This window comes from Salmo trutta, chromosome 11 (genome assembly GCF_901001165.1).
Source record: "Salmo trutta chromosome 11, fSalTru1.1, whole genome shotgun sequence".
Lineage (NCBI taxonomy): Eukaryota > Metazoa > Chordata > Actinopteri > Salmoniformes > Salmonidae > Salmo > Salmo trutta.
Genome location: NC_042967.1, coordinates 18,542,437 through 18,569,663, shown reverse-complemented (window position 1 = coordinate 18,569,663; position 27,227 = coordinate 18,542,437). Strand labels below are relative to the sequence as shown.

The window sequence follows — 27,227 nt, the reverse complement described above, 5'->3', positions numbered from 1 at the left end:
TTTGACTTGTTAGGATCCCCATTAGCCGACGCCAATGACGATAGCTAGTCGTTCTGGGGTCCGACACATAACGAAAAAGACATTACAGACAGAAAACTTGTGTGTGTGTGTGTGTGTGTGTGTGTGTGTGTGTGCGTGTGCGTGTGTGTGTGTGTGTGTGTGTGTGTGTGTGTGTGTGTGTGTGTGTGTGCATCTGTCAATTACACATACATGTCAGTACATACACACAACAAGTGTGTTACATGGGGGAGTAGCGTTGTGCTATGAGGTGTTGCTTTATTTTTTGTTTTTAAACCAGGTTTGCTCATTCACTTGCGCTATATGAGATGGGAGTTCCATTCTTTTGATTTGAGTTGAATTTGATTTGATACAGCTTTTGTCAAATTGACCAACATTTTTCAGGTCATTTTTAGCTAACCCTAACCCTAATCACTTTCATAACCTTCGCCTCATTCTCCTAAACTGCTACGTTAATTCTCCTAACCTGCTACGTTAAATCTCCTAAACCTGCTACAAAAAGTATATTTTGACAAAAGATGTATCCCTTCTAGAGAAAATCATGTCTCTGGGGGGGGGGGATTGAGAGCCATTTTGGCTCTGACCAGTCTCCAGTCTCCTTGTAGACTGCCGGTATTACACAGTGTCACCAGGAAACAGCCGGACTGGATAGAGGCACTGTAAAAGAAGCAGCGGGGGCGCTGCGTTCATTAAATACCCCCCACCCAAAGTCTTCTGTGCACCAGAAAACAATACCAGGGGGAGGGGAAGGAGAGATGGGAGAGGTGTGTGTGTGTGTGTGTGTGTGTGTGTGTGTGTGTGTGTGTGTGTGTGTGTGTGTGTGTGTGTGTGTGTGTGTGTGTGTGTGTGTGTGTGTGTCTGTGTGTGTGTGTGTGTGTGTGTGTGTACAGAATCATGCGTGTGTGTGTGACGTACCTGTGTGTGTCCTTCCATATTTTGGTCGGACATCTCTCTTCTCAATTACGCAACTTTTCACAATGACCTTCTCACAGACTATCAATCTAAGCTGAAGATTGGGCTCAGAATCACATGTAGTAGCTTAAGGACTACAGTAACTAACTATAAAGCCACTTTAAAGTCTGTTTTTGTCTTTTTGGGGGCTCTGTTAAAATCAGTTCCACTTCCTGCAGCTGTGTTACCTAACAACATCCCCCCACCACTGGGGTTATGTGATGGAACCCTGGACATGGGTATCATGAGTTGAGGAGGGGAGGGATTTTACTGGGACCAGTGTTCATTGTCACACCAAAGCCCCATTTATATAATCTCTTGGAACCATGTGACATCACACACACGGTGTGTTAGTGCCTTGGGGGTGACAACATGAAAGATTGGGCCATTCATGGTTCATTTTACCATCACCACGGAAACAGAAGAATTCCCTCCGACAACCGGAGGGATTTAAATTTCTTAAAATCTTTATTTAACTAGGCAGGTCAGTTAAGAATAAATCCTTATTTTCAATGACGGCCTAGGAACAGCGGGTTAACTGCTTGTTCAGGGGCAGAACGACATATTTGATCTTGTCAGCTTGGGGATTCAATCTTGCAACCTTTCGGTTACTAGTCCAACACTCTAACCACTAGGCTACCTGCCGCACCAGGGATGCTCTGAACTGCACACTTCTGAGCCCTAGAAATTATGTAACAAAATGTTTAGGATGAATAGCCTACCAAATGTTTAGGATGAATAGCCTACAGTATGCTACAGAAAACAGATGGTTAAGATGAATAGCCTACAGTATGCAATAGAAAACAGATGTTTAGGATGAGTAGCCTACAGTATGCTATAGTAAACAGATGGGCGCTGTGTAATTTGACATGGGTTTATCTGGGAGTGATGATATGGTTACAGTGAGGGAAAAATGTATTTGATCCCCTGCTGATTTTGTACGTTTGCCCACTGACAAAGAAATGATCAGTCTATAATTTTAATGGTAGTTTTATTTGAACAGTGAGACACAGAATAACAACAAAAAAATACAGAAAAACGCATGTCAAAAATGTTATAAATTCACTTGCATTTTAATGAGGGAAATAAGTATTTGACCCCTCTGCAAAACATAACTTAGTACTTGGTGGCAAAACCCTTGTTGGCAATCACAGAGGTCAGACGTTTCTTGTAGTTGGCCACCAGGTTTGCATACATCTCAAGAGGCATTTTGTCCCACTCCTCTTTGCAGATCTTCTCCAAGTCATTAAGGTTTCGAGGCTGACGTTTGGCAACTCGAACCTTCAGCTCCCTCCACAGATTTTCTATGGAATTAAGGTCAGGAGACTATCTAGGCCACTCCAGGACCTTAATGTGCTTCTTCTTGAGCCACTCCTTTGTTGCCTTGGCCATGTGTTTTGGGTCATTGTCATGCTGGAATACCCATCCACGACCCATTTTCAATGCCCTGGCTGAGGGAAGGAGGTTCTCACCCAAGATTTGACGGAACATGGCCTCGTCCATCGTCTCTTTGATGTGGTGAAGTTGTCCTGTCCCCTTAGCAGAAAAACACCCCCAAAGCATGTTTCCACCTCCATGTTTGACGGTGGGGATGGTGTTCTTGGGGTCATAGGCAGCATTCCTCCTCCTCCAAACACGGCGAGTTGAGTTGATGCCAAAGAGCTCCATTTTGGTCTCATCTGACCACAACACTTTCACCCAGTTGTCCTCTGAATAATTCAGATGTTCATTGACAAACTTCAGACGGGCATGTATATGTGCTTTCTTGAGCAGGGGGACCTTGCGGGCACTGCAGGATTTCAGTCCCTCACGGCGTAGTATGTTACCAATTGTTTTCTTGGTGACTATGGTCCCAGCTGCCTTGAGATCATTGACAAGATCCTCCCGTGTAGTTCTGGGCTGATTCCTCACCATTCTCATGATCATTGCAACTCCACGAGGTGAGATCTTGCATGGAGCCCCTGGCCAAGGGAGATTGACAGTTCTTTTGTGTTTCTTCCATTTGCGAATAATCGCACCAACTGTTGTCACCTTCTCACCAAGCTGCTTGGCGATGGTCTTGTAGCCCATTCCAGCCTTGTGTAGGTCTACAATCTTGTCCCTGACATCCTTGGAGAGCTCTTTGGTCTTGGCCATGGTGGAGAGTTTGGAATCTGATTGATTGATTGCTTCTGTGGACAGGTGTCTTTTAAACAGGTAACAAGCTGAGATTAGGAGCACTCCCTTTAAGAATGTGCTCCTAATCTCAGCTCGTTACCTGTATAAAAGACACCTGGGAGCCAGAAATCTTTCTGATTGAGAGGGGGTCAAATACTTATTTCCCTCATTAAAATGCAAATCATTTTATAACATTTTTTACATGCGTTTTTCTGTATTTTTGTTGTTGTTATTCTGTCTCTCACTGTTCAAATAAACCTACAATTAAAGTTATAGACTGATCGTTTCTTTGTCAGTGGGCTAACGTACAAAATCAGCAGGGGATCAAATACTTTTTTCCCTCACTGTACATATCCCCACTTTAGGCAATATGTCATGTTGACCTGAGTCTGTAAGTAGACGCAGGGACTTAATGCATTGATTCCTGGAATAGCTGCTCAAAATCCACTCTTTATAGTCCCTGTCTCCTGTTCCTCAGTGTAAATACCTCCAGGCTTCCTGTAGTCCCTGTCTGTCTCCTGCTCCTCAGCGTAAATACCTCCAGGGTCCCTGTAGTCCCTGTCTGTCTCCTGCTGCTCCTCAGTGTAAATACATCCAGGCTTCCTGTAGTTCCTTGCTATCTCCTGCTCTTCAGTGTAAATACATCCAGGCTTCATGTAGTCCATGCCTGTCTCCTGCTCCTCAGTGTAAATAACTCCAGCCTTCCTGTAGTTCCTGTCTGTCTCCTGCTCCTCAGTGTAAATACATCCAGGCTTCCTGTAGTTGTTGTCTATCTCCTGCTCCTCAGTGTAAATACCTCCAGGCTTCCTGTAGTTCCTGTCAATCTCCTGCTCTTCATGTAAATACATCCAGGCTTCCTGTAGCCTACCTAGTTGTCTCCCTCCTGAAATCATACTGAAGAGGGAGGAAGAATGCAGCAGACCAACATGCTCGGAGGAGGTTTTTACAGATGGCGAGACCTCAAATCAGACGTGGTGGACTGCATCCGAAATGGCAGTTGGCACCATGGAATTACATAAACAACAGTATATGATGCTTATTCCTTTACTGGACTACTTATAAATTAGGGAATACGATGCCATTTCAGATGCATTCATCACGGACCTCTAAAACAGCCCCTAAGACTCATTTACTCACTTACCCAGCATCCTTTTCTTCAGGAAGTTGATTGTCTCAGGCAGGAAGCTCGCTGTGCTGCCATAGAAATCTATATTTTTTAAAGAATGAGAGAAAGATTTTGAGAATCGAGGAACGAAAGAGGAAGGATTAGGACAGCGGCCGCCCACTGAGTATATGTGGAGGGGATTGTTACGATACGGTCAATTACCGTCACCTCGTTCCTCCCTCTGTTCTCTCATACAAGAGTCATTGTATGAACACAATACCAACGATGATGGTTTCCTTCCCCCTATTCCCTTTTTCCCTCCCTTCTTCCCCCAATCCCCATAAGTCTTTGATCTATGATCAGCCTCTCCACTGAGCATTCCTCCCCTATCTTCCCCTCTTCTCTTGGCCCGTAGGCCAAACAATGGAGCCTTTGGTTCTTACCCTCCCTCTCCCCTCACCTGCACCTGATAAGGCAACCCCTGGCTGGGCTGGATACTCTAGAGTGGGTGTCTGGGGGTGGAGAGAGTGGAGAGGAGGCCAGGGGGAGATGAAAGTGAAGACTGTCAGTGGGGCGCTTCACTGTGTCAGCACCCTGAACTGGCAAACATGCAGAGAGCCTCCATGTAATCAGTGCCTTGGGAGATTCTCTCTCTCTCTCTCTCTTTCTCTCTCTCTCGCTCTCTCTTCCTCGCTCTCTCGCTCTCTCTCTCTCTATAATTCTTTCTCTCTCTTTCTCTCTCTCTCGCTCTCTCTCTTGCTCTCTCTTGCTCTCTTTTGCTTTCTCTCTCTCTCTTTCTCTCTCTCTCTCTTTCTCTTTCTCTCTCTTTCTCTTTCTCTCTCTCTCTTTCTCTCTCTCTCTTAATTTCAATTTTCAATTTAAGGGGCTTTATTGGCATGGGAAGCATATGTTTGCATTGCCAAAGCAAGTGAAATAGATAATAAACAAAAGTGAAATAAACCCAAAAAAATTACAGTAAACATTAGACTCACAAAAGTTCCAAAAGAATAGACATTGCAAATGTCATATTATGTGCAAATAGTTGAAGAACAAAAGGCAAAATAAATAAACATTAGTATGGGTTGTATTTACAATGGTGTTTGTTCTTCACTGGTTGCCCTTTTCTTGTGGCAACATGTCACACATCTTGCTGCTGTGATGGCACACTGTGGTATTTCACACAATAAATATGGGAGTTTATCAAAATTGGGTTTGTTTTCAAATTATTTGAGGGTCTCTAATATGGTCATACATGTGGCAGGAGGTTAGGAAGTGCAGCTCAGTTTCCACCTCATTTTGTAGGCAGTGTACACATAGCCTGCCAGGTCTGCCTTTCTCAATAGCAAGGCTATGCTCACTGAGTCTGTGTGTAGTCAATGCTTTTCTTCTCCTCCTCCTTTACTCACCAAAGAGATGCCTCTGTTGTGGTTTCCATGAAGTCACAATGATTAGGCCCATTAAAACACATCCTTTCCCTCTGTCAGAGGACGCAACTACAGATGTAGGATCCTAATTTAGACTTGTTTACTACAGCAGGAAAATAATCCTGCAGCAACAGGACATGTGGATTATTTTGTGGATTATAATTAATGGCATTTTTTTGGTTAGAGGTTGATAAAAAAAAAGTCTGACATTTTAAAGCCTTTTTAAACCTCTAAAACACTCCAAGTTTGCATTTCCTGCTGCACAAGAAAATTCTCGGCAACAAAAAAAGTGATGAAATGAAGATCCTTCTGTAGCTCTAACTTTACCACTTACCCTGGAGAAACACTATGGCAGTTTGTTTTAAAATTGAGTCACGTGAATATTGTTTTATTCATAGTCTTGCCCTATTCCTGTCTCGGATCCATCGTTCCAAAAATGGAGGCATGTCGTTTTTCCTTGATTGCGGCAAGAGGAGGGAGGAGGAAGGAGGCTCCGTGTCGGGAACGCTGTTGCTCCGATCTAGAAATAGCGCCAGTGGTAATATATAAACACAATGATGGGCATCCACCCAGCAGGATGGAGAGAGCATGACCTTTCACCCAGACTCAGGATTTAGTTGCCCTGCAGAGCCAGAAAAGTAGCCGTTCTTAAAACAAGATGGCGGAGGAGGAGCAAGGAAGTGGTTTACGTGTGTGTGTGTGTGTGTGTGTGTGTGTGTGTGTGTGTGTGTGTGTGTGTGTGTGTGTGTGTGTGTGTGTGTGTGTGTGTGTGTGTGTGTGTGTGAAACTAACTACTATGCATTTTGGAGAGACAGACATTCTTCAGGGCTTGACTTTGCTGGAGTCTTGTGGTTTCCTTCCTGTGTTTGACCCGCCCTGCCTGGTCTGTACTCCCCCCCTCCCTGTCTGTCTGTCTGTCTGTCTATCTGTCTGTCTCTCCCTCTGTTTATTTTTTCTCTCCCTCCTTCCCTTTTTGGAATATGGAGGTTTATCTAACCTGCAACTCTGGCATTTTACCCTCTGATTCACCGAATTGCAACGTCCACAGAACTGAATCAGGCCGTCTGGCAACTGTTGCTCACTGTTCGTCTAAAATAGGGCTCACTGTGTTTGAAAATGACTCAAGACACTGTCATATCACCTTTACATCCTAGATGTTAACAAGAGTTAGTGCCTTTAGGAAGAAAATGAGGTAGTTAATGGAACAAGGATATTGGTTCTGTTGAACTATCTAGCATTTGTTGTATGTGGGGTCTGTAGTGATGCATATGTTTGATACAAAAAAACTAGAAGTCAACTAAATGTAAACTTAGTAGGTTTGATCTCATCAGTCAGATGGTCAAAATAACTCAAATTCAATTTAGAAAGAAGTATTATCTGGAGGGATATCAAATTCGAATCCATTATCCAGGCAAACAACTATCCAAAACACATGCCATTTCAGCCCGGATTCATTCTTCAGAGAAACGCTTTTCATCTCAGAAAACTTGTGACACCAAACCAAATGTCTTATCAAAGACTCTTCTCAGCTCGAAACAATCCAGCACCCCTTTCTGCCGTAGGGACGAATTTCCCCGCCAATTTTCACAGAAAATGCAACTAAGTCACGGGGCTAATAGGTTAACTTTCACAAAGAAGGACTCTCTTTCCTGACTTGCAACCCCATGCTACTCTTCCTCTGTCCTCGCCCTGAGGCGCAACATTTTCTTAGAGGACATCTCCCACCTATTAGGAGGTCCTTTCAGAGACTTAATGAAGGAGCCCGAGGTCTCATCTACAAGGCTGTTGACGAGACATCCACACACATCCGCCCGTACAGTAAAGAGGAGTTGCAGTGTTTCAGCAAGGTCCGCATTCCTGTCCAAGCACTTGCCTCTCCCCACCCTCCTCCTCCTCTTCCCTCCCCTCTTTCACCCAGGCATCCTGTTAAGCGTCTCTGTACTGTATATTACGCTGTTTAACGCTTTCGCACCTCCACCTCAGTGTTAAGATGACAGAGACCAGGGCAACTCCCAGCTTCCTCTGGTGTAGGAGGGAAATAGTTTGGTGTTTCTATGTGAACCAGCACGTTCTCAGTCAGTTCTAGGTTAGTATGGGTTGTCTTCCTCAGACGCGGAGCTGTCGTGTCTGCTTCTTCTTCTTTGGACAGGCTTTGTTGACTTGTAAAACGATAGACATCACCGGAATTTCTTGTGTCCATCCTACAGTCCCACCCACCGACAGACACACAGATACATTTTGCTTCCCTTGGGGTTGAGGGCAGGTCCCGTGGGTGTCTTTCTTCATAGTGGGATCACTGGTGTCACTCCGGACAGGAAACCACCACACACAAAAGGGACATTTACAACAGGAAGTGAGCTCCACTGAGCTCCACTCACTCACACAGTTACAAAAATACAAGCCTCCCCAGTCCCCTCTACTCATGATAGTGAAGGCCCCAATCCCCACTACTCATGATAGTAAAGGCCCCAGTCCCCTCTACTCATGATAGCAAAGGCCCCAGTCCCCTCTGCTCATGATAGCAAAGGCCCCAGTCCCCTCTGCTCATGATAGCAAAGGCCCCAGTCCCCACTACTCATGATAGTAAAGGCCCCAGTCCACTCTACTCATGATAGCAAAGGCCCCAGTCCCCTCTACACATGATAGTAAAGGCCCCAGTCCCCACTACTCATGATAGTAAAACCCCCAGTCCCCACTACTCATGATAGTAAAGGCCACAATCCCCAGTCCCCACTACTCATGATAGTAAAGGCCACAATCCCCAGTCCCCACTACTCATGATAGCAAAGGCCCCAGTCCCCACTACTCATGATAGTAAAGTCCCGATTCCCCAGGCCCCTCTACTCGTGATACTAAAGGCCCCAGTCCCCTCTACTCATGATAGTAAAGGCCCCAGTCCACTCTACTCATGATAGCAAAGGCCACAGTCCCCTCTACTCGCGATAGTAAAGGCCCCAGTCCCCTCTTCTCATGATAGTAAAGGCCCCAGTCAGGGGCGAAAATCTGATATCAACTTTGGAGGGGACAATTACATGAAATTTTCTCAAGAGCAATTCCTGAGGGGGACACCAAAAGTAGTGCTGTAACACATAGCCTACATTGTAATATGGTAAATGTATATTGAGGAACCAAAGAAATAAGGTGTTTGCCGTACTCCTAACTACCGGTACCCAAAACTACACAACTAACCACAAGAGCAATACCATTGCCTTTAACAAATCTTAGTTCAGTCACCAGTTTAAGTTGAGAGTGGGGGTATCCATGGCATTTTCCAATTATGTTCCTATTTTACAAGTCAAAAAAATGGAGAACCTTTCATAATGAGGCCAAACAAAGACTCAACAAACTTACCTGAGACTCCCTGTCTCTGCCAATCTGTCCCTGCATATCTGTCCCCAACTCAGCTGTCTGTGTGCCATCTGTTGCCTGCTCTGCCCAATGACATCATTGTGAAACATTTCCATTAGAATTTCATGAACATTTTATCAACTAGTCTTTCAGATATTAGGCTACTAGGGTTCTTACTATGCGTTTTGGTGTATTGAAAAATACTCTGATGTCCGTCTTTTATTTTTCTGCCATTTTTCTACCTGGCTGGCTGGCTGGCTACACACACAGTGTGTAGGTTATTTACAGTAGGAGATGGGCTTCTATCATCTTCAATCATTCTATTTGGGCTTCGATCTAAAAGGTTGCTAGCAAATGTGAAACGGATTAAAATGACAAGAGTTGACAGCTGTATGAGTTCATCATTTACACAACATATGCTGCAACCTTTTGTAATTTTAATAGTTTGTTTCATATTGGCTGGCTTCCAACAATAGCTGAATTTGCAACGCTAGCGAGCACCAATTCAGTTCCAGTGGTGTTTGCTATAATCTTTGCTACCCGGGTTAAATAAAGGTGAAATAAAATAAATAAATAAGTTCCCTTGCGACAATTTAGCTTTTGCAACGAGACCATTAAATATATTTAAGACAATGGTAGAAGAGAGTGTAGTTCTGTTCAGTTTGGATTTCAGTTTATCGCTAACCTTATCACAGGGACTTTGAAGCACTAACTTACATCATCTGCATGCTGATCTTGGAATAAATTGACGATAGCAAAGATTCCATCTTTGACGACACCACATAAATGGAATAGGTACTAGCTAGCTTAATAGTTAATATTTGCGCGCTAGCTCTGCATATTCAGCTAGTGTGTGTGCGCGATTGACTGGATTAACCTCACGTCAGTTACGTGCATTGAGTGCCTTTCAGACAGTAGATACGACCTCTCTGTTACCTAGCAAGCTAAGGAATTGGCAGTGGATCAAACCATTGTGAGGTAAAGGGTGGGGGGGTCGCAATCTTTTGAAACTTAAAAACGCGCTATTAAGTGTCTATAATCAGCACAATTGCTTTCATTGCGTATTATTAATATTATTTAAATTACATAGTTATGTTTCAGTGATATATTGGGGGGGACAAATCATATTTTTCCCAGGATGGGGGGGTCGTGTCCCCCCCGTCCCCCCCTGGGATTTCAGCCCCTGGCCCCAGTCCCCTCTACTCATGATAGTAAAGTCCCGATTCCCCAGGCCCCTCTATTCGTGATAGTAAAGGCCCCAGTCCCGATTCCAAAGGCCCTCTGAGATGGATATCCTCTCCAGTACCCATAAGGCTGTTGTAGTGTTCTTAAGCCATTGGCTCCTTTCAGGAGGACATTGATGAATGGCTATTTCTCAAGACTGAGCTCTGAGAAATAAGATCAAAGCCAAGGTCAATCACTGAGGCATTTACCTTCTTCACTGAAGACTGGGTTCTGAGAAATCAGGTGAACCACGAGACGTTTACCTACTTCACTGAGGATTCCTCGGATGTCATGTCAGTATCAGATTAGTTATAGGAGCAGTCGTTAAAAATAAGTGAACTCTATGGTGTGTGTTTGTGTGTGACTGCGTGCGTGTGGAAGTCTCATGTAACTGAAAGGTGGGGGGGACCATGAAAACGGGTCAGACAGCAGGAGCAGGAGAGTACTGTATGTCTTTGATATTAGAGCAGATAGTACATCTCACACACATGCTTGAAGACACACACACACACACCTTCCCTCCAGTCTGACATCCAGGTCACCGTCTGTGTCTCCTCCCCTTATCAGGAGAGTGAGAGAGAGAAAGAGAGAGAGAGAGAGAAAGAGAAAGAGAAAGAGAAAGAGAAAGAGAGAGAGAGAGAGAGAGAGAGAGAGAGAAGAGAGAGAGAGAGAGAGAGAGAGAGAGAGAGAGAGAGAGAGAGAGAGAGAGAGAGAGAGAGAGAGAGAGAGAGAGAGAGAGAGAGCGAGAGAGACTCACACAAGCACAGACGCACTAACACGCACACACAAAGATAGGATGTTCTCTCGCCAACACAGATTACCTTTTATGTTAGTGATACAAGGGCATGTCAACACCAGAATGTCTACAGACTGTTTTCATTCATATGATCATATGATCTGGGACACAAGTTTCCCATCGTAAAACTGTAGCCTAATTATATTCAGAATCCAATGTCACACACACACACACACAAACACACAAGGCTCATGTATCATTTTAATAGTCACAGAAAAGAAGAGACTTCACAATAGCAAGTTGTTTTTCAACATAGCTATAAAATGGGAGACGGTTTCAAAATAGTCTAGAAAAAGATTATGTGTACATGACATTCTAACCTAAGTATGTGTTTTTCCTTTGCAATGGACAGAGCAACTAGGTTCGTAAAATATGATCCTTTTACAGGATGATGATGTTTTTACATCAGTGCCCATATTCATAAAGCATGTCAGACTAGGAGCGCTGATCTAGGATCAGTTCCCCTCTGTCCAGATAATCGTATTCATTATTATCTAATACTGACCCTAGACCAGCACTCTTACTCTGAGACGCTTTATGAATACCCACCAGGCCCAGATACTATTCCACATTTATGGTACCTTCAAGGCAAGTTGATTTAGGGATTGAATAGGCTATATTGACTGACTAAGGGGCATTGGAAAACAATAGGGTGCCAGACAGTTACTTATCAGCCCAAACTTACCTCGGAGGCCATAAAAGTAAATTAGCGGAGATGGGGCTAAATGCTATCAGCAGGGCTGTGATAACCTACTTTAGCATCCGTAACTTAGCATGATTGCCTTGAGTCTCAAGGGTGCAGGGGTCTGGAATGTCCCGAGGTAATCCCACATTGACACTGTCCTCTATCTTCTTCACACAGCAGACATCCACCAAACACACAGCCTTTACAAGGGGCTTCACCAGAAAAACACAGACTGAGTAAGGAGAGAGGACTGGAGACATGGGGACAGAGTAAGGAGAGAGGACTGAGACATGGGGACAGAGTAAGGAGAGAGGACTGGAGACATGGGGACAGAGTAAGGGGAGAGGACTGGAGACATGGGGACAGAGTAAGGAGAGAGGACTGGAGACATGGGGACAGAGTAAGGAGAGAGGACTGGAGAAATGGGGACAGAGTAAGGGGAGAGGACTGGAGACATGGGGACAGAGTAAGGGGAGAGGAAAGGAGACATGGGGACAGAGTAAAGAGAGAGGACTGGAGAAATGGGGACAGAGTAAGGGGAGACAACTGGAGACATGGGGACAGAGTAAGTAGAGAGGACTGGAGACATGGGGACAAAGTAAGGGAAGAGTACTGGAGACAAGGGGACAGAGTAAGGGGAGAGGACTGGAGACATGGGGACAGAGTAAGGGGAGACGACTGGAGACATGGGGACAGAGTAAGGGGAGACGACTGGAGACATGGGGACAGAGTAAGGGGAGAGGACTGGAGACATGGGGACAGAGTAAGGGAAGAGTACTGGAGACATGGGGACAGAGTAAGGGGAGACGACTGGAGACATGGGGACAGAGTAAGGGGAGAGGACTGGAGACAAGGGGACAGAGTAAGGGAAGAGTACTGGAGACATGGGGACAGAGAACGGAGAGAGGACTGGAGACATGGCAACAGAGTAAGGAGAGAGGACTGGAGACAAGGGGACAGAGTAAGGGGAGAGGACTGGAGACATGGGGACAGAGTAAGGGAAGAGTACTGGAGACAAGGGGACAGAGTAAGGGAAGAGTACTGGAGACATGGGGACAGAGTAAGGAGAGAGGACTGGAGACATGGGGACAGAGTAAGGGGAGAGGACTGGAGACATGGGGACAGAGTAAGGAGAGAGGACTGAAGACATGGGGACAGAGTAAGGGGAGAGGACTGGAGACATGGGGACAGAGTAAGGGAAGAGTACTGGAGACAAGGGGACAGAGTAAGGGAAGAGTACTGGAGACATGGGGACAGAGTAAGGGAAGAGGACTGGAGACATGGGGACAGAGTAAGGGGAGAGGACTGGAGACATGGGGACAGAGTAAGGGGAGAGGACTGGAGACATGGGGACAGAGTAAGGGGAGAGGACTGGAGACATGGGGACAGAGTAAGGGAAGAGTACTGGAGACAAGGGGACAGAGTAAGGGAAGAGTACTGGAGACATGGGGACAGAGTAAGGGAAGAGTACTGGAGACAAGGGGACAGAGTAAGGAGAGATGACTGGAGACATGGGGACAGAGTAAGGGAAGAGTACTGGAGACAAGGGGACAGAGTAAGGGGAGACGACTGGAGACATGGGGACAGAGTAAGGGAAGAGTACTGGAGACATGGGGACAGAGTAAGGGAAGAGTACTGGAGACAAGGGGACAGAGTAAGGGGAGACGACTGGAGACATGGGAACAGAGTAGATTGTCAACCCACAATCATATTTTCTTCTTGGAAATCTCCACTATTACTTCTTGTCTCACCTCCTAATGTGGGCTCAAGCTCTCCTGCTGCTCCTCCACTCCTTCTCCGGGTCCTGATTATTCGTCCTTTTTTCTCTGGATCCTGCACTTCTTTCATGCATCTCCTGCTGCACCTCCCGTGAGATGAGCTGCCACGGCTCTTTGCTTGAGACCAAGGCCAGATGAAGTCACCCTGCAAACTGCCTGGCAACAGATCATGTTATGTTCTACAGTATATCTATCTCTGGTGATCTCTCTCTGTTTCTACTCACAGAAGAGTAAGAAGGAGTCAGAGAGAGAAAGAAACAGAGAGAGAGAGAGCATGTGTGTGTGTGTGTCTCAGAAAGAGAGAGTAAGTGCTCTCGATAAAAGCCTAGGCTGAATATTTGAGAGGGTCAAACAGAGTAAGTCATGACAAGCATAGGCTCTCTCTCTCTCTCTCTCTCTCTCTCTCTCTCTCTCTCTCTCCCTCCCTCTGTCTCTCTCTCTCCCTCTGTCTCTCTCTCTCCCTCTCTCTCTCGAATTGAGAGAAAGAGAGAGCAAGGATATGCCTAAGCTTGTCATCAGTTACTCTGTTTGACCCACTGAAATATTCAGCCTGGGCTTTTATCGGAGAGCACTTACTCTCTCTTTCTGACACACACACACACACACACACACACACTGGTGCACTTGCAGGCTGCATTGAATATGAGAATGATGCAGCAGCGGCTCACCGTGTCCCTGGACCAGTGCACTGATGCTTGGCACAGCACCGAGGAGGCTGCAGGACAGAACAGAACACAACTGAATGTAGAAACCAGAACACTGGAACCACTAGAACCAGACAATGTTCTAAGAGGTTCTAGAACAGACTATTAGAGTGTAGCCCAGGACAGAACAGCAAGACAGAACCAAACTGAGTCAAACGGGACCATTGGGACCTGCTCTATCTTTATGACAGGACTCTACAGGGATATAGTACCTATCCCGGTCCAGCCTAGTCTAATCTAACCCAGGTCTGGGTGGATCTAGTACCAGTATGGCTCTGCATCGCTCTCTGAGGCTACTGCTGCTGCAGAAGTCGTTCACTGACCACATTAGGTATTCTACCTTTAGAGCTCTGGACTTACTCAGCAAGACAGCACGAGACAGGAGACTGGCAGGTGAGTGTATGTGTGTGCTCCTTCGTGTGTGTGCTGTTTTAGCCTTCCTGGCGTATGAGAGAAAAACTGCTGTGTCATCCCAGATTTGTGTCAGAGAGAGAGAGAGAGAGAGAGAGAGAGAGAGAGAGAGAGAGAGAGAGAGAGAGAGAACTGAACCATACTGTAGTTGAACTAGCTTATTAAAATACCTCTTATGTATAAAAGTATATACACTTTTTTTGTTGGTATCAACATGGTACTAAGTTACGTTAGGTTATGATAGTTGTTATGGTACTAGGTTATTGTAAAAGGTTATGGTACTAGGTTATGGTACTTGGTTAGGGTACTAGGTTAGGGTAATAGGTTAGGGTACTACAGTAGGTTATGGTACTAGGTTAGGGTACCAGGTTAGGGTACTACAGTAGGTTAGGGTACTAGGTTAGTGTACTAGGTTAGGGTACTAGGATAGGGCACTAGGTTAGGGTATTAGAGTAGGTTAGGGTACTAGGTTAGTGTACTAGGTTAGGGTACTACAGTAGGTGTGTGTGTGCGTGTGTGTTCCTGTGTGTGTGCTTGTGAGTGAGTGCGTGTGCGTGCATGTGTTCCTGTGTGTGTGCTTGTGTGTGCGTGTGTCCCATGTGTTCCCACTGCAACGCACCACCAACACCATCTGGTTTCATAAACCTGCATGACTTCACTAATTGAAACAACATCTGTATTAAGTCATATTTACAGCCTAGTATCACCTTCTAAATCTTCACAGGTGAAGCTCAGGTGAAGCTCATTACAAATGGCAGGGGCACCACTTTTCTCACTGCAAACCATAAGTTCCACAACCCCGGGTCAATGTCTTTTGCCCTGACCCTTGACCCCTGACCCCTGAGCCCTGAAACTCAGCATGCCAGGTGATAGGTGGTTCCTGTGGGACAATACCAGAATATGTTTACTGTCAGGTCTCATAAAGGACCGCCAGATGAAAGAAAATAGTTGAAAAGGAAGGTAGATCACAAGTCAAGTCGGTGTTAATCACAGCTTTCCTACACCACATTTATTTTCTCTCTTCTAATAAAACATGGTAATGAATGGGAAATTCCTCCATAGTTTAGTGGGCAGGGGACAGGAGTATACTAGCCACATGGTAGTGTCAATGTGAATCCACATTGTAGAGTCACTGTGAATAGAGGGTATGTGTAACCACATGGTAGAGTCACTGTGAATAGAGGGTATGTGTAACCACATGGTAGTGTCACTGTGAATAGGGGGTATGTGTAACCACATGGTAGAGTCACTGTGAATAGGGGTATGTGTAACCACATGGTAGAGTCACTGTGAATAGAGGGTATGTGTAACCACATGGTAGAATCACTGTGAATAGGGGTATGTGTAACCACATGGTAGAGTCACTGTGAATAGAGGGTATGTGTAACCACGTGGTAGTGTCACTGTGAATAGGGGGTATGTGTAACCACATGGTAGTGTCACTGTGAATAGGGGGTATGTGTAACCACATGGTAGTGTCACTGTGAATAGGGGTATGTGTAACCACATGGTAGAGTCACTGTGAATAGAGGGTATGTGTAACCACATGGTAGAGTCACTGTGAATAGAGGGTATGTGTAACCACGTGGTAGTGTCACTGTGAATATGGGATATGTGTAACCACATGGTAGAGTCACTGTGAATAGGGGTATGTGTAACCACATGGTAGTGTCACTGTGAATAGAGGGTATGTGTAACCACGTGGTAGAGTCACTGTGAATAGGGGGTATGTGTAACCACATGGTAGAGTCACTGTGAATAGAGGGTATGTGTAACCACATGGTAGTGTCACTGTGAATAGAGGGTATGTGTAACCACATGGTAGTGTCACTGTGAATAGAGGGTATGTGTAACCACGTGGTAGTGTCACTGTGAATAGGGGTATGTGTAACCACATGGTAGAGTCACTGTGAATAGAGGGTATGTGTAACCACATGGTTGTGTCACTGTGAATAGAGGGTATGTGTAACCACATGGTAGTGTCACTGTGAATGGGGGGTATGTGTAACCACATGGTAGTGTCACTGTGAATAGAGGGTATGTGTAACCACATGGTAGAGTCATGGTGAATCCACATGGTAGAGTCACTGTGAATAGAGGGTATGTGTAACCACATGGTAGAGTCACTGTGAATAGGGGGTATGTGTAACCACATGGTAGAGTCACTGTGAATAGGGGGTATGTGTAACCACATGGTAGAATCACTGTGAATAGGTGATATGTGTAACCACATGGTAGTGTCACTGTGAATAGGGAGTATATGTAACCACATGGTAGTGTCACTGTGAATAGAGGGTATGTGTAACCACATGGTAGTGCCACTGTGAATAGAGGGTATGTGTAACCACATGGTAGAGTCACTGTGAATAGGGGGTATGTGTAACCACATGGTAGTTTCACTGTGAATCCACATGGTAGAGTCACTGTGAATAGGTGATATGTGTAACCACATGGTAGTGCCACTGTGAATAGGGGGTAAGTGTAACCACATGGTAGAATCACTGTGAATAGGGGGTAAGTGTAACCACATGGTAGAGTCACTGTGAATAAAGGGTATGTGTAACCACATGGTAGAGTCACTGTGAATATGGGGTATGTGTAACCACATGGTAGAGTCACTGTGAATAAAGGGTATGTGTAACCACATGGTAGAGTCACTGTGAATAGGGGGTAAGTGTAACCACATGGTAGAGTCACTGTGAATAAAGGGTATGTGTAACCACATGGTAGAGTCACTGTGAATATGGGGTATGTGTAACCACATGGTAGAGTCACTGTGAATAGGGGGTATGTGTAACCACATGGTAGAATCACAGTGAATCCACATTGTAGTGTCACTGTGAATAGGTGATATGTGTAACCACATGGTAGTGTCACTGTGAATAGGGAGTATATGTAACCACATGGTAGTGTCACTGTGAATAGGGGATATGTGTAACCACATGGTAGAATCACTGTGAATCCACATGGAAGTGTCACTGTGAATAGAGGGTATGTGTAACCACATGGTAGTGTCACTGTGAATAGGGAGTATATGTAACCACATGGTAGAGTCACTGTGAATAGGGAGTATATGTAACCACATGGTAGTGTCACTGTGAATAGGGGTATGTGAAACCACATGGTAGAGTCACTGATAATAGGGAGTATATGTAACCACATGGTAGTCTCACTGAGAATAGGGGTATGTGTAACCACGTGGTAGTGTCACTGTGAATAGAGGGTATGTGTAACCACATGGTAGAGTCACTGTGAATAGAGGGTATGTGTAACCACATGGTAGTGTCACTGTGAATAGGGGGTATGTGTAACCACGTGGTAGTGTCACTGTGAATAGGGGGTATGTGTAACCACATGGTAGAGTCACTGTGAATAGAGGGTATGTGTAACCACATGGTAGTGTCACTGTGAATAGGGGGTATGTGTAACCACGTGGTAGTGTCACTGTGAATAGGGGGTATGTGTAACCACACGGTAGAGTCACTGTGAATAGAGGGTGTGTGTAACCACATGGTAGTGTCACTGTGAATAGAGGGTAAGTGTAACCACATGGTAGAGTCACTGTGAATAGAGGGTATGTGTAACCACATGGTAGTGTCACTGTGAATAGAGGGTAAGTGTAACCACATGGTAGAGTCACTGTGAATAGAGGGTATGTGTAACCACATGGTAGAGTCACTGTGAATAGGGCTATGTGAAACCACATGGTAGAGTCACTGTGAATAGGGGATATGTGTAACCACATGGTAGAGTCACTGTGAATAGGGGATATGTGTTACCTCATGGTAGAGGGTCTTCTTCGGTCCTTACAGGGAGCTGTCATACCGTCTATGTTATAATAATAATAACAAGTGATTGGCACTTGGGGTGGTATGTAATAATTAGTTGGGCACTTGGGGTGGTGTATAATAATTTGTGTGTCACTTCGGGTGGAATATAATAATACGTTTGGGACTTAGTGTGGTATGTAATTATTAGTTTTTCACTTGGGGTGGTATATAATAATTAGTTGGGCACTTGGGGTGGTATTTAATCATTTGTTTGGCTCTTGGGATTTTATGTAATAATTTGTTTGGCACTTGGGATTTTATGTAATAATTAGTTTGGCACTTGGGGTGATATATAATAATTTGTTTGGCACTTGGGGTGATATATAATAATTCGTTTGGGACTTGGTGTAAGGGTTGCGGAACTGGTGGCAGTGAAGTCAGACTCAGGAGAGTAGAAATAGGTGGTAGCCTGAGCAATTCAATACAAAACCCATGGCAATACAAAAAGAACCTACATGGGTTCAAAATCCGACGCGCACCAGTAACATAGAGTACAAGCACTTACAAACAAACAATTCCGGACAAGGACATGGGGGGAACAGAGGGGTAAATACTCAACATGTAATTGATGGAATTGACACCAGGTGTGAGGGAAGACAAGACAAAACCAATGGAAAATGAAAGGTGGATCGGCGATGGCTAGAAGGCCGGTGACGTCGCCCACCGAAAGCCGCTTGAACCAGGAGAGGGACTGACTTCGGCGGAAGAGGTGACACTTGGGGTGTTATATAATAATTAGTTTGGCACTTGGGGTGGTGTATAATAATTAGTTTGGGACTTGGGGTGGTGTATAATAATTAGTTGGGCACTTGGGGTGGTATATAATAATTAGTTTGGGACTTGGGGTGTTATATAATAATTAGTTGGGCACTTGGGGTGGTATATAATAATTAGTTTGGGACTTGGGGTGTTATATAATAATTAGTTGGGCACTTGGGGTGGTATATAATAATTTGTTTGGCACTTGGGGTGGTATATAATAATTTGTTTGTGTCACGCCCTGACCTGAGAGAGCCTTTTCTATGTCTCTATTTAGGTTGGTCAGGGTGTGATTTGGGTGGGCATTCTATGTCCTTTTTTCTATTCTTTGTATTTCTTTGTTTTGGCCTGGTATGGCTCTCAATCAGGAACAGCTGTACATCGTTGTCGCTGATTGGGAGTCATACTTAGGCAGCCTGTTTTTCTTTAGGGTTTGTGGGTAGTTAATGTCTGTTTAGTGTGTTAGGATACCTGACAGGACTGTTTGGCTGTCGTTTGTTTTTTCTTTGTGAAGTGCCTTTTTTCATTCAAAATAAAAGATGAACAAATTCAACGCTGCACCTTGGTCTACTTCTTCAGACAGCCGTTACAGAACTACCCACCTACAACGGACCAAGCAGCGTGGTAAGGAGGAGCAGAGGGTTCAGGACTCCTGGACTTGGGAAGAGATACTGGAAGGAAAGGGACCCTGGAGACAGGCTGGAGAATACCGCTGCCCGCCGGAGGAGATAGAGGCAGCGAAGGCAGAACGGCGTTTCTGGGAGGATTGGCTGGCACGGCAAGAGGAGAGGCAGCACCAAGATTTTTTTGGGGTTGGCATACGGGAAGGTCGGCGGTGCCGAGGATGGAACCAAAGCCAGTCAGGGTGAAGTTGGAGGTGAGCGAAGGGAGCGAAGCAGAGACAGTGAAGGAATTAATGGGGAAATTGGAGGAGAGAGCTATGAGAGAGCTGCTGTGTTGGTGCATGAGGCACGACATTCGCCCTACGGAGCGTGTCCTCGAATTGATGTCACCTGAGTCAGCTCTCCATACTCGTCCTGAGGTGCGTGCTAGCCGTCTGGTGAAGACTGTGCCAGCCCCACGCACCAGGCCTCCTGTGCACCTCCCCAGCCCTGCACGTCTTGCGCCTGCTCCCAGAGCCAGGCCTCCTGCATGTCTCCCCAGCCTGGTGAATCCTGTGCCGGCATCCAGAGCCAGGCCTCCTGCATGTCTCCCCAGCCTGGTGAATCCTGTGCCTGCGCCCAGAGCCAGGCCTCCTGCAAGTCTCCCCAGCCTGGTGAGTCCTGTGCCTGCGCCCAGAGCCAGGCCTCCTGCATGTCTCCCCAGCCTGGTGAGTCCTGTGCCTGAGCCCAGAGCCAGGCCTCCTGCAAGTCTCACCAGCCTGGTGAGTCCTGTGCCTGCTCCCAGAGCCAGGCCTCCTGCATGTCTCCCCAGCCTGGTGAGTCCTGTGCCTGCGCCCAGAGCCAGGCCTCCTGCAAGTCTCCCCAGCCTGGTCTATCCTGTGCCTCCTCCACGGACCAGGCCTCCAGTGGGTCTCCCCAGCCTGGGGAATCCGGCACATCCAGAGTCGCCCCGCCTGTCCTCCGGCGCAGCCAGAGTCGCCCCGCCTGTCCTCCGGCGCAGCCAGAGTCGCCCCGCCTGTCCTCCGGCGCAGCCAGAGTCGCCCCGCCTGTCCTCCGGCGCAGCCAGAGTCGCCCCGCCTGTCCTCCGGCGCAGCCAGAGTCGCCCCGCCTGTCCTCCGGCGCAGCCAGAGTCGCCCCGCCTGTCCTCCGGCGCAGCCAGAGTCGCCCTCCAGTCCGGGGCCCGCGGCGAGGGACCCTGCTCTAGAGGCGCCACCAAAGTGGTGTGAGCCAGTGGTGGAGCGGGGTCTGCGTCCCGCTCCAGAGCCGCCACCGCGGAGAAATGCCCACCCAGACCCTCCCCTATAGGTTCAGGTTTTACGTGCAGAGTCCGCATCTTTGGGGGGGGGGGGTACTGTCACGCGCTGACCAGAGAGCCTTTTCTATGTCTCTATTTAGGTTGGTCAGGGTGTGATTTGGGTGGGCATTCTATGTCCTTTTTTCTATGCTTTGTATTTCTTTGTTTTGGCCTGGTATGGCTCTCATTCAGGGACAGCTGTACATCGTTGTCGCTGATTGGGAGTCATACTTAGGCAGCCTGTTTTCCTTTGGGGTTTGTGGGTAGTTAATTTCTGTTTAGTGTGTTAGGATGCCTGACAGGACTGTTTGGCTGTCATTTGTTTTTTCTTTGAAGTGCCTTTTTTTTCATCCAAAATAAAAGATGAACAAATTCCACGCTGCACCTTGGTCTACTTCTTCAGACAGCCGTTACAGTTTGGCACTTGGGGTTTTATGTAATAATTAGTTTGGCACTTGGGGTGATATATTATAATTAGTTTGGGACTTGGGGTCGTATGTAATAATTTGTTTGGCACTTGGGGTTTTATGTAATAATTAGTTTGGCACTTGGGGTGATATATAATAATTTGTTTGGGACTTAGGGTGGTCTATAATAACTAGTTTGGTACTTGGGGTGGTATATAATAATTAGTTTGGCACTTGGGGTGGTGCAAATTCATCACTCTTCTTCATTTCTTCTGCTAGACTAAATAGATTTTCACCTCGTTGTCACAAGGTAACGTCATGACCAGCTTTCTCACATTCTATCTGTAGCCTAGCAGTTAATGGCATCGGGCATCGGGTCGCTGATTCAATGTTCCCTTGAGCAAGGCACTTAACCCTAATTGCGCCTGTAAGTCGCTCTGGATACGAGCATCTGCTAAATAAAAACGTACAGTATGTAAATGTATAGAATGTTCTGAGAAACGGAGCCCTGGAGATTAGAGCTGTCACGATAAACCGAAAATGAACATCACTTACTGCAGGAATTTTGCTGATATCATTAACTACAATAAGAAGCCTATATTCAAATAATTTGTTTGAAATTAAATCTGTTTGCTAATATGGGTGATTGTTAATGGGACAATTGATGGTGACTACAACCATCAAACTACGGAGAGTAGTAGTAGTAGTTTAAAGGATTTCTTTCATTCTTTTTCCTGTGCTGCACATTAATGTTATAAACTTATCGTTCTATTTTTCCTTATGGCATCAATTCAGGCAATTTATCGAGATATGGATTTTTATCCAAATCACCCAACTCTACTGGAGATGACACACGTGTGTGTGTGTGTGTGTGTCAACGACTCACTCTAGACAATTGTCTACTGTAGTGTATACCCTCACCAGCTCAACACTGGAACTCAATATCCCCTTAATTGTCCCCACCCTTGACCCGAATGTAATCATACAGCATGTTTCAACAGGTAACACCATATGTTCACTGCTTGAGGGGAATTGACGTCCGGTGGCACGTTGAGTTTATCTCATTGACAGACAGCAGCGGTTTTTCCCTCTGTAGTTCATCCTGGTCATGGGAATCAGTGTTCAGTGTTCTGGTAGCGCTGCACTTCGTCAGGCCATTGTGCTAATGAACCAAGAACCCCCACTTAGACAGGACTGACTCCTTAGGCTATGGAGATATGAATGAAGGACAATAGCAGAATCTACAAGGGTCTCAGAGTATGAGTGCTGATCAAGGATCAGGTCCCTCCATCTTATTTATTATGATTTAAAAGGCAAAACTGATCGTAGATCAGCACTCCTGTTCTTAGACGCATTATGAATACGTACACTGATGTAACTATGACTCCTTAGGCCAGGGGTGTCAAACTCATTCCACAGAGGTCCTAGTGTCTGCGGGTTTTTGTTTTTTTCCTTTCAGTTAAGACCTAGACAACCAGGTGAGGGGAGTTCCTTAGTAATCCGTGACCTTAATTCATCAATCAAGTAAAATGGAGGAGCGAAAACCTGATGAAACTTGGCCGTCCTTGGAAGGAGTTTGACACATGCCTCAGGCTATGGAGGCATGAATGAAGGATGACAGCAGAACCTCTGCAAGGGTCACTACTCTGGTTAGTCCAGGGCCTTATTCATAGTCTCAGAGTAGGAGTGCTTTATTAGGATTTAAAAGGCAAAACTGGTCCTAGATCAGCACTGCTACCCTTAGGCGCATTTATGAATACGGACCCTGATGTAAGTATTGTTGTTGAAGCAGGGTCCTGTCACATGCTAAACCAACGTCTCAACCATTAGACCAAGAGGAAATATTTGTGGTCGACATTGAAGCTTTAAGTCTCAGACGATGGCTACCTCATGACGAGAGCGTGATTCCAAACCCCCTCCTCTATGCTGACTACCGTCTCTCTTCTCCTGGTGGTCCTCCATCCTTCAGCCTCACTATGATAGGACATTACTGTATTTAAATAAATATTTCTCATTCACTACTTCTCTCATGATGACCATGTTTACCATTTCGTTTAAGTATCAACGATCACCCAGTTTTCACTTAGTCGTTCAATTAAGGTGAAAATCACATGGGGAAATGAACGTGACCTGCATTCGTGGAGCGTTGGGGTCACATGACGGTAATTTGTAAGTCGCTCTGGTTAAGAGCGTCTGCTAAATGACTTAAATGTAAATGTAATGTAAATGGTTCTTGCCCCAGAGAGGCCTCAGAGGCTGGATGAGGTTAGAATGACAGGCATGTCCTCAGTTCCTTTTGAACTGAGATAGAGAGCAGGGAGCATGGGGTCAAAGGGCGATAGGAAGCAGGCCAGGGCACATGGATAAGTGGATGTGTGTGTGTAGCGGGAGGGGGGGGGGGTCAATGTAAATATCACAATCTGTTGAATAAAGCACTGTTGGGAGCAATCTTTCAAGTCATCTCTACTTTTAAGTATCCCTGTGAGCAAATTGACTCTTGTGGACCCAGTAACGTCATGGCTGACGGCAGACTCTGCTCTCTATGGCTGAATGTGTTGTGTTGAACAGAATGCTAGCCTGCTGATGTTGTTGTGTTGTGTTGAACAGAATGCTAACCAGCTGATGTTGTTGTGTTGAACAGAATGCTAGCCAGCTGATGTTGCTGTATTGTGTTGAACAGAACGCTAACCAGATGATGTTGTTGTGTTGTGTTGAACAGAACGCTAACCAGATGATGTTGTTGTGTTGTGTTGAACAGAACGCTAACCAGCTGATGTTGTTGTGTTGTGTTGAACAGAACGCTAACCAGATGATGTTGTTGTGTTGTGTTGTGTTGAACAGAATGCTAGCCAGATGATGTTGTTGTGTTGTGTTGAACAGAATGCTAACCTGATGATGTTGTTGTGTTGTGTTGTGTTGAACAGAACGCTAACCAGCTGATGTTGTTGTGTTGTGTTGAACAGAATGCTAACCAGCTGATGTTGTTGTGTTGTGTTGAACAGAATGCTAACCCGCTGATGTTGTTGTGTTGTGTTGAACAGAACGCTAACCAGCTGATGTTGTTGTGTTGTGTGGAACAGAACGCTAACCAGCTGATGTTGTTGTGTTGTGTGGAACAGAACGCTAACCAGCTGATGTCGTTGTGTTGTGTTGAACAGAACGCTAACCAGCTGATGTCGTTGTGTTGTGTGGAACAGAACGCTAACCAGCTGATGTTGTTGTGTTGTGTGGAACAGAACGCTAACCAGCTGATGTTGTTGTGTTGTGTGGAACAGAACGCTAACCAGCTGATGTTGTTGTGTTGTGTGGAACAGAACGCTAACCAGCTGATGGTGTTATACAACCATTGGGGCTTTGACAATTATTCACATCCTCACTAATCAATCCCTTTTATAAAAGTCATGTGAAACCATTGCAAAGGGGCCATGTAATGGGTGTATGTAATGTAATCGGCCATGGACAGCATGTAATAGGACATGTAATGGGTGTATGTAATGTAATCGGCCAAGGAAAGCATGTAATAGAACATGTAATGGCTATATGTAATGTAATCGGCCATGGACAGCATGTAATAGGACATGTAATAGGACATGTAATAGGACATGTATTAGGACATGTAATAGGATATGTAATAGGACATGTAATGGGACATGTAATAGGACATGTAATGGACTGAGGACGTTCTTGTAGCTTCTTACAGGCTCAGAATGTTTCATTGGAGAACTCTCTTAGTCGATTCAGCTCTTACTGGCTGTAGTTCATATAGATGAAGGTGTGTGTGTGTGTGTGTGTGTGTGTGTGTGTGTGTGTGCGTGCGTGCGTGCGTGCGTGCGTGCGTGTGTGCACGTGCCTGCCTTTGTATTGCTCTGAAAGGGAGAAACTGAGGGAGGTACTCACTTATGTTCTGGTTCACGTTGTTCTGTGCTGACTGGTCGACCCACACAGATGCCCTGGGCCTATTGTGGCCCTGCCAGAACCCTACAGTGGCCCAGCAGGGACATTTCACGTCTCAGGGCCGACAAAGGAAAAAGTCAAAGGGGCGTCACATTGTGACATCACAACATGGAGCTCTTAGAATAACACAACAGCAGGGACCTGTGTTCCAAATTAGCTTCTAGAACTGCGTTCGCTCACCGTCTTACGTGTTGTTTTTGGTTACTTAAAATATGCTGAAAATGTATATATATATATATATTTATTTATTTTTATGTCTTAAGATTTATATTATATGAAAGTAATTTAAAATAATTCAGTTGAGAAGTCCTTTTGGATGCAGTTTGTTATACACAACCAGATAGTTCCTCCCACTCAGGCAACATTTAACATTCCCAAGGACACTTCAGAAGAAAAAGAGAAGCAGCTCTAGTAGGTCTGATCGTTTACCCACCAACGTTTCAACATCAAGCTGTCTTCATCATGGTTTCTTTCCCAAGGACATCCATGAGTTCTTTTCTGCTGCAGTCCATTCAACATACATTTACATTTTAGTCATTTAGCAGACGCTCTTATCCAGAGCGACTTACAGTAGTAAATGCATACATTTCATACAATTTCATACATATCATAATTTTTTTATCTGTGCTGGCCCCCCGTGGGAATTGAACCCACAACCCTGGTGGTGCAAACACCATGCTCTACCGACTGAGCTACAGGGAACATGTAACCTTCGAAACATTCATCTCCCTCCACCACAGCTCTACCACTAATGACGCCTCTCCTTGTGTCGATCCGTTAGCCATTATCTCCTTTCTTTTAGTTGGTTTGTGGTCGCTGTTCGGTTGTGGTCGTTGTTTGGTTGTGGTTGAGAAGCTAATTGCTGTGGTTGTTAGTCTTTGTCCCCTATAGGGGTTTCAACATGTTTCGACCCTTGTTATATCTCATGTTCCCAGTCCCATAGAACATCTCCCAGAACTTCAAACAAACAATGGATACATCCCAAATGGCACCCCTATGGGGCCTGCTGCAAAGTAGTGCACTATATAGGGAATAGGATGCTATTTGGGAAGCAGACAATATTTAACTCTCTACTGTCTTCATCTGGAAGTGTTTTAGCCCACAATGCACTAGCCTAAATGGAACAATGCTTGGCAAACCTATCCCCATTCTAAATGTTGTTTTATTTAGGAAGGAAGGTTCTACTTGGTCCTCCATATCTCAGTTGGTAGAGTGTGGTTCTTGCAATGTCAGGATAGTTGGTTCGATTTACGGGACCAACCATACGTAAAATATATGCAAGCATGAATCTAAGTCGCTTTGGATAAAAGCATCTGCTAAATGACATTCATCACGTGGTTGTTTACAGTCTTTCAACTCAAATTAACTACTGAAACGTTTTTCTGTGATTTGTGAGCAACTGAGTGTGTTTTTCAGTGTCATGATCAGACCTAGAGACTATAGCTTCTTCTTCTGGGATTTTCTCTTGCATGCTATATACTATGTACAAACCAACATGCTACAGTACCAGAATAATGATACTGTATATACTATGTACAAACCAACATGCTACAGTACCAGAATAATGATACTGTATATACTATGTACAAACCAACATGCTACAGTACCAGAATAATGATACTGTATATACTATGTACAAACCAACATGCTACAGTACCTGTCACGTCCTGGCCAGTATAAGGGTTAATTAGTATTGTAGTTTGGTCAGGACGTGGCAGAGGGTATTTGTTTTATGTGGTTCAGGGTGGTGTGTTTGTTT

General features: G+C 45.3%; 1 protein-coding gene across 3 annotated transcripts in view; it reads left to right on the top strand.

Moving 5' to 3' along the window:
* LOC115202366 (rho GTPase-activating protein 7) overlaps positions 1–27,227 on the top strand; it is a 151,652-nt gene that overhangs the window by 38,404 nt on the left and 86,021 nt on the right. Inside the window, exon 1 of one of the 3 annotated variants that reach the window (XM_029766487.1) lies at positions 14,152–14,583. The exons of the other annotated variants lie outside the window; for them this stretch is intronic. Coding sequence (XP_029622347.1) covers positions 14,460–14,583 — 124 coding nt within the window. The 5' untranslated portion in view covers positions 14,152–14,459. Of the gene's footprint in view, positions 1–14,151; positions 14,584–27,227 lie in introns of those variants that run through there. 3 annotated transcript variants of the gene reach the window in all.